A 12,264-nucleotide genomic window follows, 5' to 3' on the forward strand; every position below is an offset into this window, starting at 1 on the left:
AAAAAAAAAAAGAAAAATGACTTTTAACAAACAAAACAAAGGTTTCAGTGACGTGAGGGAGACAACAAAGAGATGGGGACTGGCTAGTGCAGAGTTTACAGGAGCAGGAGTTGTTGGAACCATTACATAGGGGTGATGCTTTAGGTGAGATGTCATGGGAGGCTGGGGCACAGGGTTTGCAAGTCAGTGAGCAAGTTGTACAGAGCAAGGGTTGACTTGGCATTAGTTTCCTCAGAGAAAGCCAAGTCATCAGCTTTGGTACGTTGGGAATTTGAGGAGAGAGATGAGGGTCTGAAATAGATATTTCAGAGAAAGTACAAAGAGAAAGAGCAACAGGGTAGGGTTTCTGTTAAGTTTCTACTTTCCACTTAAAGTCCTTTCTGTCACTATCTTTTCTATATTGATTAATAGCTTATATCCTAGTGTGGAGACTGAGGGCAAGATGTTATGGCATTTGACAGAGATTTTAGGGAGGACTGAGAATCAACTCGAGCTGGCATCTTTACTATGACCCCTCTCTCATTTCTCTCTTGAACCCCACCCCATCTTTACAGAAGGGAGAAGGGGAGCCAGGAATGTTTTAGATCACCAACATTTCCCGTAGACTGTGTTCACTGTCTGCCATTAAAAACTAGGTTGTTTCAAGAGAAACTAAGACTGCATTGCTCTGAGGACATCAAACCCATGTAAGTCAGCTGGGAGTGTGCCTGTTATTATCAGAACATACCTATAGGAGGCCCCAGTGGAGTTGAGTGGGAAGTTTAGCTCCGTGGTTAGAGGAAGTCTCAGAAAATGTCAGAAAAATTTGAGATGTTTTCATTTTAAAACTGTGTGTCAAAACTTTATATTTGGTATGTTTCCATATATGTGTATAGCATATAGCCAATAAAATCCAAAATTCTCTTTCTAGCTTCTGTCCACTATTCTAACACACCCATCCCTCCCAGTCTCCATAGCACATGAAAATGAGTCCTGCAGGAAACTGTAGCTTCCTTTTTGGGTGAAATCTCAGTACCCCTCTGACCGGAAGGCCCTGTCTGAGAGAGAACTCCAAGAAGCACAGAAGCCCCTGAGGAATGATGTTTACTCTGGGTTCCCTTTGTGGTATCAGAGTTAACAGAAGTTTATCATTGCAGCACCTACTGAGTTGAGCATCTTGAAACCCTTCTGCCAGGGACACTTACCAGTGGCCATAGTCTAGGTGCTGCCTGATGACAGTGTGGGGCTGTACTGTGCCATAGGCATCCACCTCGGGCATGTTCATGTCATCGATGAAATAGATGAGTTTCCTGTTGCCTGGAGGGCCATAATTCCTGCCAGCTTTCTTTTCTAGAGGTTTCTCCAAGACAGCTGAGGAGAGATCCAGTTAGTTAGGGAAGAAAGGCAGAACTTCAGAGGTGAATACTGGGGCAGTACAAGTATTCAGGACAAGATGAGGTGCCATCTCATGTATACACAAACAGTAGCGATTGTACTGGTAGGTCGGCCATTCTGTAGGACCAGGAGAGGAATCTGGAGTGACCAGGCAGCAATGGCGGCACCACCTGCCAGGCACTAAGCATTTTATAGAGTGTGTTGTTAGGGTTTATTACCTCATCTAATTCTGATAACATAGGATAATGAAACAAATCATATTTCACTTCGGAACTAGGAGTACAAAGGCACAGAAATGCTGAACAGCATTAATAAGGGAAAGCCAGGATGCAGAACAGAGAAGTTAAGTCCCAAAGTCCATGTTCCTGCCATACTGTGGTTTACCCAGTTTTCATTGTTTATAGGTTAGAAACTGAAGATGCATTCACAATCACCAGGCCAGGTGATTTAACCCCAAAAAATCTATACAAACCTGGACCCCCATAGACCTTTCCACTGTGCCCAAGACACAAAGGGGACTAATGGCCATGGCTCCTGTCCAGAGCTCAGCTGGGGGCCCCTTTTGACCCTGAAAGCTGCAGGAGGAATCACTGGATATTTTGCCAAAAATCTTTGCAGAATTTCCATCTCCTGGGGTTCACAGTGAGGGGGAGTGGAAAACAGCCTCAGAGAATGTCTGAGAGCATCCATCAGTGCCCTTGCCTGCCTTCAGTCCTATGGCCCCCTATTGGTGAAGAGCAGTGACTTTCAGAGAACTAAGTACAGGCACTCTCCTGGATTCATCTCTTCTATTATCAAGCCAGAGGGAAGGAATCAGGCACACAGCTTCCAGCCTGATGGGACTTGTTGAGAACAAACTTAAGTAATAGGGTAGAGAGCTAGGATTTACTTTTTTTCTAGTAAAGCAATTAAATATTTATGGATCACAAGAACCAACCCTTCCTTATTACAGCTGGGAGCTCTAAGAACCATCTGATTTCTTCTCCTGAAGAACAAGTTTGTAAACAAGGAGAAAGTGTCAACAGACAAGGAAGGTGACAGATAGAAAGACAAGTTCCTTCAAGACGCTTGAATATTCTAATTTCCTGGGCCGAAGTTAAATTAAGTGTTTCAAATAGGAATTACATTTAAATTTAATTAGCATGCAATTAACATACACTATCAACCAATTAATCACCCAACACCTTCTCCCCCCCCTGAAAGATATAACAACTATATATGAGATCTGTCAAAATGAAATATAATTAATGGGCTGCCAAGGACATGCTTTGAGAACAGTCCTGCTTAATAGGAAGCTTTTCCTTAGGAGTACTTATTTCTCCAACCTCCCCAGGCAATGGTATTCAAATCAGGCCCTAGAATTAAGCAGACCCTATAATTTGGGTTGATTAAGCTCTTTAGCCATCTCCAAGGCAGTGGAAGAGAAAAGCGTCCCAGCTAGCAAGAAATGGCCTTGGAGAGTGCTGGTTGTCTCAAATGGTATATGTGAAGTTCTCCTGAGGAAGACAGGGGGGAGTGAGCCTTTCAAACTGCACTCTGCTTCTGCTCACATCTAAGAGGGAGGGACAGAGTGGTTCTATATCCAGGTGGGCCTGAGGAGTGGGTGTGGCTTAAGTTCGAGGGAAGCTGTCAGATCCTGATGTTGCAAGACAAGAGTGATGAGGAGAGCAAGCCTCTCTGAGCATTTCTGGTTGAGTTCTGACCTGTCACACACAGGTCTGAGCCACCCCCACCGCATTTATGCATTGTTGAACTTCTTGAGACATGCCTAGTATGGCACAGTTAAGTCTTTGGCTTCAGGGAGCAGTGCTGTCTTCTATGTGAAGACCATTTCAGTATTACTGTGGCTGCCATCTTTGTGCTCTGGCTGTCACAAAGCAATTACACTACCCCAGTCGGTCACCCCGATTTCTTCCTCTAATCTTCTCTCTATGCTTTCAGAACAACTGGGGAAGCCCCGTGAAGAGTGACCCAGATCATGCCAGTTCGCTGCTTAAGATTTACATGGCATCTCTCTTCAGGCTGAACAACCTCTTCACTCTCTGCTCCAGTCACCTGTTTCTGATATAATCACTGTTTGTCGCTCCAGAGCCTGTCCTCTGGCTGTTTCCTATCCCTCATGTCTGTGTCTTCCAGATGCCAGCCTGCTTTGCTTCCTCATTTATTTACCCAGATATGCCCCTTGCCCAGTAAGACTTTCACGGTACTCTAATTAAGAGACCTTATCTGTGATGGTTTCTATATGCTCGGCCCAGGGAGTGGCACTATTTGGAGGTATGGTCTTGTTGGAGTAGGTGTGGCCTTACTGAAGTAGGTGTGCCACTGTGGGAGTGGGTTTTAATACCATAGTCCTAGCTGCCTGGAAGCCAGTATTCTGTAAGCAGCCTTCAGAAGATGTAGAACGCTCGCTTCTCCTGCACCATGCCTGCCTGGATGCCACCATGTTCCCAGTGTGATGATAATGGACTGAACCTCTGAACCTGCAAGCCAGCCCCAATTAAATGTTGTCCTTATAAGACTTGCCTTGGTCATGGTATCTGTTCACAGCAGTAAAACCCTAAGACCTTATCTTTTCCCTACCTCTGTTGAATACTTTTTTTTTTTTATAACACTCATAACTATTTAGAAATTCCTATCCTCAGGAGCTTAGATTCTAGTATGGAAAGAGCGGGTGAGATAACAAACACGAGGACAGAGATTATTTTGCTTTTTTCTAACACATTCTTTAGCACACAGAAGAATGCTTAGGAATTGTTTATTCAGTTGAGGGATGGATGAATATATTATAACAAGCCCTGAGAAACTGCAAATGCAATTCTTATCTCCATATTGGAGTTAAAGGCACAGGAGTTAAGCAAGGCAGGGTACGCTACTTGTTGAAACCAGAATCTAGATCTTTAGCTATTGATCCCATTTATTTTTCCTCACTGGACATGGGAGTGACTTTTCTGATTACTCTAACAAACACCTTGATGGAAAAGTTTGAGAGTATAGTCCATCATGGCAAAGGAGGCAGAAAGTAGTTGGTCCATTGCAAGCATTTTCAGGAAGCAGAGAGAGGTGAATTTAGTTTACCCTTTTATTCAGTTCAAGACCCAAGCCTGAATAAAAAGCGCCTTTCATGTTGAGGGTGGGTTGTCCTACCTCAGTTAACAATTCTAGAAAATACCTCATAGATATGTCTAGATGTGTGTGGTTTTGGTAATTCTATATTTTGTCAATTTCATAATAAATATTAGCTATCACACTGGGTGAGTGAGCCCCTGTGCCTTCATCCCCAGCCTCTCTGGATTGTTCCTGACCATTCTGGTTCTCCAGGATCTAGATTCAAGAGTGATACATTCACACATCCATGTGGTATGCCAGAGGCTTTCTGTGGTGAGCAGTTGACATGCACCGTGTTACTGATTATTCTTAGACCCTCCCCCACCCCATGAACTGTCTTTACCTCTAAAAATTATTTCAGAAGGGAAGACCGAACTTTAGATAAATCAAGAGGTTTTGACAAGGTCAAATGACTACAAAGAGGCAAAGCAAGGGCTTTACCTCAAGTCTGCTCAGTTGCAGACTCTCAGGAAACCACAGCTGCCAACCAAGACTGCGCAGGCCTCTAATCTGCTTTCTGCCTTTAGAAATTCTCAGCTCATTGCCTGCTCCCTATTTTTTTTTATAGATAGCATCAATAATTAATCATGGCGTTCCTTGCAATCGCATGATTTGTGTACTTGTGTTTGAACTATTTTCCTTTCAGATTATTTAAGTTTTTCATATGTTAAGACTTTTTGGTTGTATCTGTAAGGTCTTTTGATGTATTCTTTCAAGAAATAGCTTGGTTTGCATGACTATAAAAATCATACATATTCATTCTGGAAAGATTAGAATGCATAAAAATTCACAGTGATGAAAGTGACAATTGACCAAAATTTTTTCACCTAGCAGTTAGCAATTCCTTCAACATTCTTGTGTCCTGTGCTTTATTTGAGATACTTGTTTTTATTAGATTTTTTAATCTCTACAAATCATAATCATTCTGAACATATTGCTTATATATATACATATATATATATGTATATATATCAGTTCTCATTTAATATATTATATAATTCTTACTATCAGGTTTTTTGGCAACAGAATATCAGTATAAAATGCAGGTTTGCCTCAAACTAAAAAAGCCTCCTGCCTCAACCTCTGGAGGGCTGGGATTGAAAATGTGAGCCATCATGTCTGATTCCATGGCAAATTTCTCCATCTGATAATAAAGATTTGATTGAAGAATGATTTTAATGGCTACGTGGCTGTGTTATGCTTCATAATTTATGGGATGACTTTTCTGTTGTCTGAAGGTGGGATTCACAGTTTCACTGTACTTTCAGTCACCTACAATTCCAAGCTGGATTCTTGCTCCCTAGGTGATGAATTGCAGAGGACCTAGCATTAATTTGTGTCATTTTCCCTTTAGGAAGATGTTGAGTAAAGAGAGGCATCTCCCTATAGCAGTGTAAGCATGACACTCCCTTGAGGCAGATATGGTGTAGACCTTTAAAGGTAATCAGTAAGCTTAAGTTGTAATGGGCAGCTTACAGACACTCGCCTTACACTCTCACACAATGGACTTCCATCCTCTTTAATTAGTGCAATTAAGCACTAAAGTATTTGTTAAACTAATAATTCAAATCTCAGTCAGACGACAAGAGAATACGGGGTTATCATGAGCATGAGGGCCGGCCAGTCAGCTCCTTCTGAGTCCATCCACCTTCACCAAGTGCTTTCCTCCCCCTTTTCTGTCGTGGTCAGTCTCTGGCTCTTTGCATTATTTTATTATTATTATTATTTTAAAAACTTATTCACATCTCATCTGACGCAAAAATGACTACTCTAGTTTCTTTTTGGCTATGGTTAACAAGTGCCACCATGCCCAGTTGAGTGGGTTTGTATTTAAATAACATATAATTGGGTCTTGTTTTTTTTTTTAATTCATTTTGACAATCTTCTTTTAACTGATGTATTTAGAGCACTGACAATTAAAGTGATTATTGATATGGTTTAGAACTAAAAACAATTAAAAACTTATTCACGTTTTCAAAAAGAATGAGAAGAGAGCAAATGGGGGAGACATGGAAACAAATCTATGAAACCAAAGACCAAAAGGGTCCACAAAGGGATTTGGAAAGAGAGACATTTGTCACAGTAATCTAAGATGACATAGTTATTATAACCCATGATACTTATCTCACATTTGCCTTTATGAACCACCTTTTTGAAAGCTCAGAGCTAAATCTATGTTTAATTCCAGTAACCACAACTTCTTAGATTAGCAGTATAATCCCACCTCTTCTGAACGAAAACTTGTTTCAGGTGACAAATTCTTGAAGGTATAGGTCATAGTTATTCACAATGGAGATATCAGGCTATACAATGGTTTTCAATAGAGAAGATATTAAAATAAAGCTAAGATGAGCTTTCATCATAGTGACCTGCAACAGAACCTAAGGATAAACCACTTGTTTAGCAAAAGGAGGTAAAACTATACACCTGGTTTGTGAAGAGTTTGGTAGGCTAGAGATCAGAGACCTCAGTGATAACTGTAGCATTGCCAGGATGGCTGTGCATGGAAGGGAGAGCAGCTTCTTAAAGGATGAAGGGAGGTCTCGTTATAGACGGTCAAAGAGGAAGATATGAGCACACTCCAGGCATTCTACTATGAAGATAAAGATGCATGCCTTACAGGGTATCACAATTGAAGGGTTATATAGTTTGATAAAATCAGGCGACTTTACCATTAACTCTGACAAGAGACACATTTAAAACCCTAAGTCTTATGTGCTCATCTTATGAGAAAGAAAGTAACCATCAGAGCTGTGACTTTTTTTTCCTTTTTTTTTTAATTAGGTATTTTCCTCAATTACATTTCCAATGCTATCCCAAAAGGCCCCAATACACTCCCCCCCAGTCCCTCACCCACCCACCCCCACCCCTTGGCCCTGGCATTCCCCTGTACTGGGGCATATAAAGTTGGCAAGTCCAATGGGCCTCTCTTTCCAGTGATGGCCGACTAGGCCATCTTTTGATACAAATGCAGCTAGAGTCAAGAGCTCTGGGGTACTGGTTAGTTCATAATAATGATTCACCTATGGGGTTGCAGTTCCCTTTAGCTCCTTGGGTACTTTCTCTAGCTCCTCCATTGGGGGCCCTGTGATCCATCCAGTAGCTGACTGTGAGCATCCACTTCTGTGTTTGCTAGGCCCCGGCATTGTCTCACAAGAGACAGCTATATCTGGGTCCTTTCAGCAAAATCTTGCTAGTGTATGCAATGGTGTCAGACTTATTTAATGGCTCTTTTGATGCTTTCTAGCTGGGGTGACCATAGTGTGAAGAATTAGACAAACCTATGATATTCTTGAGTGTTCTGCCCATCTACCTATCCATCCATGAATCCATCCACATCTATGCATGTATCCATCTATATTGGGTTGCCCCATAAAGCCCAGTATATAGCCTGTTTTGATTCACTTACTGCAGCTACATATTGCCCTCTTTGGAATGAAAATATAATGGATGAAGCAGAAGTCATTTAGTCATCTTGAATGATAAACCAAGGGAATAACAAATATTTAATACTGGTGTCATTAAACAATGGGTCTAGAGTTTGTAAATGCTTACCTTTGTACTTACTGGTGTGTGTGTGTGTCTGTGTGTATGTGTGTGTGTGTGTGTTTTCTATGCTACCATCATTAGGTTTTCTGCTACTTACAACCAAAAGCATTACCAATAAAGTAATCCAGTACAGGATGGGCTGGGGGATTAAGTAAACTAAAGAGGGAACAGATGGAGTTCTTAGCAAAATTTTGACTACATTAACATTGAATTTGTGCTGTCTATACATCTATGTGAGCTGTGGAAAGGCCTGAAGCAATTCCTCATTTGCATTTCAGTCACTTTGAGAGGACTCAATGGAGAGTCCAGAACTGGAGGCCTTGAGAGAGAAGAGAGGCAGGTACAGTCAGCAGCTGCCTTCTCTATATAAGAGCTTCTGATGTGGAGAAAAAAAGAATTTGCTGGACTAGAACAATGTGTGAGCTGCAAAATGTTCCTGAGATCCCTTAGGATTAGCCTGTGAGATGGGGTTATTCCTTATTTCAAAGCAAGAACATCTCTTCCAAAAATATTAGCTTTTTTTTTTTTTTAAAAAAAGATGTATATTTTTGTTTGGCTTCTTTGTTAAGTAAGAAAAATTTGTTTATGCTCTTTTGATTCTGGCAGCTGTGGCTTATGAAGGATGGTATAATGTAGACTCTTAACTTTGACAGACATTTTTGTTAATATTATTATAATAATAGATTCCCCCTACTAAGCAGTTGTGTGTTAGGAGTCATCTGGAGTGATTTACAAATTTTATTCAAGAGTGAAAAAAATGAAGTGTTGACATTGAATAACATGGATTATTCTAAAATGCAGCTGAGTAAGGAGACAAACAAAAAAAAAGAGCACATATGCTATTTTGGTCTATAAAATAATCGACGATACAAACTCATCAGCTCTGAAGGAAGATTGGTGGATGTCTGGCAGGGTGGAAAGAGAGACAGTAAGGGATTATCAAAGGACATGAGGGAGTCTAGAGGTGGGTGTGTTCAGCATTTCAATAATGACAATGATTTTATGGGTATTTCAAACCCTACCAAGGATTATACTTTTAATATGTAATTTATTACATTTGTTATAACTCAATAAAAACCTTTCCCAAGATGAAACCTGCAAAATGGGAAACATTCTTTACCAACTCAACATTTGACATTAGAGGGTTAGTATCCAGAATACACAAAGAACTCAGAAAACGAAACATCAAGAAAGCCAACAACCTGATTTAAAAAATGGAACATGAAATGAAACATGGTTCTCAAAAGATGAAACACAAATGGTCGCAAAACAGTTTTTAAATGTCCAACATCTTTAGTTATCAGAGAAACCAAATTAAAATTACTTTGGAATCTCATCTTACCCCAGTCAGAATGGACAAGGGAAAATGAAAACAAAACAAAACAAATAAACAAACATAAAAATCAATCCACAAATGATGATTAATGCTGACAAGGGTGAAGGGAAAGGGAATATTTAATCATTGCTGGTTGGGAGTACACGGTGGCACAGACACCAAAGAGATTAGAGTGAAGGTTCCCCAAAAACCTAGAAACAGATCTTCATGGTCCAGATATACTATTCCTTGCACATGTACTCAAAGGAGTATATGCGTCCTTGCACATATACCCTAAGACAGAGATACTTGCTCATCTGTGGTCACTGCTGCTGTGTTCACAATAGGTAAGTCATAAGAATAGCCTAGATATCCAAGAACTGAGGAATGGGATGGGAAAATTGACACCTTTATACAATGGAATATTATTCAGTTTTTAAGAAAAACAAAATTATGTAATTCTCAGGTAAATGGATGGAGCTAGAAATGCTCATTCTGATTGAGGTAACCAAATCCAGGAAGACAAACACTGCATGTTTTTTCCTCTCTTGTAGATGATAACTTTGAACTTTCAGATATGTGTGTTTCATTTAAAACACTCATAAATGCCAGAAAATTAGTAAGGGGTCAGTGTGTGGGGGGCATTTAGTTGTATAAAGAATTAAGGGGTAATAATTTAATAGGGATTTGGGATGGCAGATGGGAGGGAAGGGTAGAAAAAGGAATATGGAGTGATAAATAACACTAAAGACCTTTCAAAAATATATGGAAACCTACTATAGCTGAGACTTCCTAGTATATAGAAATATACTTACATATAATAGATATAAATATGGATATATACTTATATATAATAGATATAAATAGTTAAAATGGGGCTACCCTAAGAGGCCACAGTGCGCATAGTTGACATCACAGGCTAAGTAACAAAAAAATCTTAGTGTCAGAAATGGGTTGTCTCTTTGGAGTTGTTGACCAGTGAGGTCCACAGATTCCCCAAATATTAAAAGCAGTTGTGAATGCTCTTAACTACCCTCTGAGACTTGGTGGTAAGACCCTACTGGTAATAACACTACATACTTGAGTCAGAGAGCATGAAGAGTTCAAGCTGGTATTGATATGGAGACTTTATACTACTTGCTCTAACTTCCATAGTTCTGGAAGTTTCCATGTGCAATACTGGAGAAGAAAGGTAATTACTAATCTTACCCATTTGTGAACCCTAAGAGCTACAGTAATAGCTGACCCTACAAGACATGCTCACTCCTGTATGGATGATGTGGATATCATAGGAGTAACTAATCACTAATTGATTGGAATTAATTCTTCTCCACAATATTAAACACATTCTTGGCACTATTTTCAGGCCAGGAACCTATGGCTATATAGATCATAGGCCTTGAAGAGAATTTACTACTATTATTCTTCTAAATGGATATAATATTTTACTTACTCCCAATGACTTATTATTGTAGGTTAATGTATCTTTTCATCATCAGAGAAATTTGTTCTTACAATAGATGGCAATCAACACAAAGATGCACAGCTGGTACAGGTACAGAGAGTAAGAGAATGTGGGATGCTTAGCAACAAATGGGACACCTGCATCATACTCTCTTCTCCCAAGACTCAGAGATCATGGTGTAAGATGGTATGGGAACAGTGTAGGAGCCTGAGACAGTGGTTGACTACAAGAATATAGAGTCTTATGACACATCAAGGCACACATAAATTCACAGCAGTTCTGACAGCATGGGCAAGTCTTGTGCAAGCTCGAGCTAGACCAAATCACAAGATGGATAGAAGAGGCAGACACAGAGCTCCATCCACTGCAGAGGAGCTATTGGCAATTGATAGTTACTGGGAGGGACCAAATCAGTTTTCTTTAAGATTGTGGTCCCTGATAAGCTGACCACGTTCCAATGGAAAGCCATATATCTAATATATGGGCAGCACAAATAATACTTGGGTTAAAAATAGATGAAAGGAAGACACAAAGTTGGGTGGTCAGGAAAGGGGATAGAGCTGAGAGAAATTGGGTAGGATGTGAATATGACAAGAACACACTGTACATGATTCTTTCTCAAAGAACTAATTAAAATTTTAAAAGAAATGTACATTGCTTTTCAGTAGGATGCTGGATAAAGAACTTTGATTTATCCCCACAATAGAATTCCATGCAGGAAGGGACATAAATGACATAGATCTGCATGTATCAAAACAATGATTAAAATAAAGTAAGCTGGGGCTTGGAGTTGGTGGACACCCCCAAGGTCCCCTAGAGGACTTTCCACGCGATCTTAGGACCACCAGTGAGTGGAACACAACTTCTGTTCCAATCCAATCGCGTGGGACCTGAGACAGCATTAGGGAAGCAGAAAACCCGGCCTGACCAGGGTCACAAGTCCCTTCCAGTCAGCACCAGCACCAGGTCACCTTGGGCACAGAGTCGGCAGACACCCCCAAGGTCCTCTAGAGGACTTTCCATGCGATCTTTGGACCACGGAGATTACCAGTGGTGAAAGGCAAACGTAAGAATCTTACTAACAGAAACCAAGACCACTCACCACCATCAGAACGCAGCACTCCCATCTCGCCCAGTCCTGGGCACCCCAACACACCCAAAAAGCTTGATCCAGATTTAAAACCATATCTCATGATGATGGTAGAGGACATCAAGAAGGACTTTAATAATTTACTTAAAGAAATACAGGAGAACACTGCTAAAGAGTTAAAGTCCTTAAAGAAAAACATGAAATCAGAACAAAACAGGTAGAAGTCCTTCAAAAAAAAAAAAAACAAACAAACAGGAAAACACATCCCAACAGGTGATGGAAATGAACAAAACCATACTAGACCTAAAAAGGGAAGTAGACACAATAAAGAAAACCCAAAGTGAGGCAACACTGGAGATAGAAACC

The 12,264-nt window shown here is 40.3% G+C and overlaps 1 protein-coding gene across 1 annotated transcript in view; it reads right to left on the minus strand.

Moving 5' to 3' along the window:
- Dnah9 (dynein axonemal heavy chain 9) overlaps positions 1 to 12,264 on the minus strand; it is a 333,710-nt gene that overhangs the window by 159,407 nt on the left and 162,039 nt on the right. Inside the window, exon 39 of the mRNA XM_021178488.1 lies at positions 1,185 to 1,350. Coding sequence (XP_021034147.1) covers positions 1,185 to 1,350 — 166 coding nt within the window. The remainder of the gene's footprint in view (positions 1 to 1,184; positions 1,351 to 12,264) is intronic.

The sequence above is a fragment of the Mus caroli genome, chromosome 11, assembly GCF_900094665.2.
Source record: "Mus caroli chromosome 11, CAROLI_EIJ_v1.1, whole genome shotgun sequence".
NCBI classification, from domain to species: domain Eukaryota; kingdom Metazoa; phylum Chordata; class Mammalia; order Rodentia; family Muridae; genus Mus; species Mus caroli.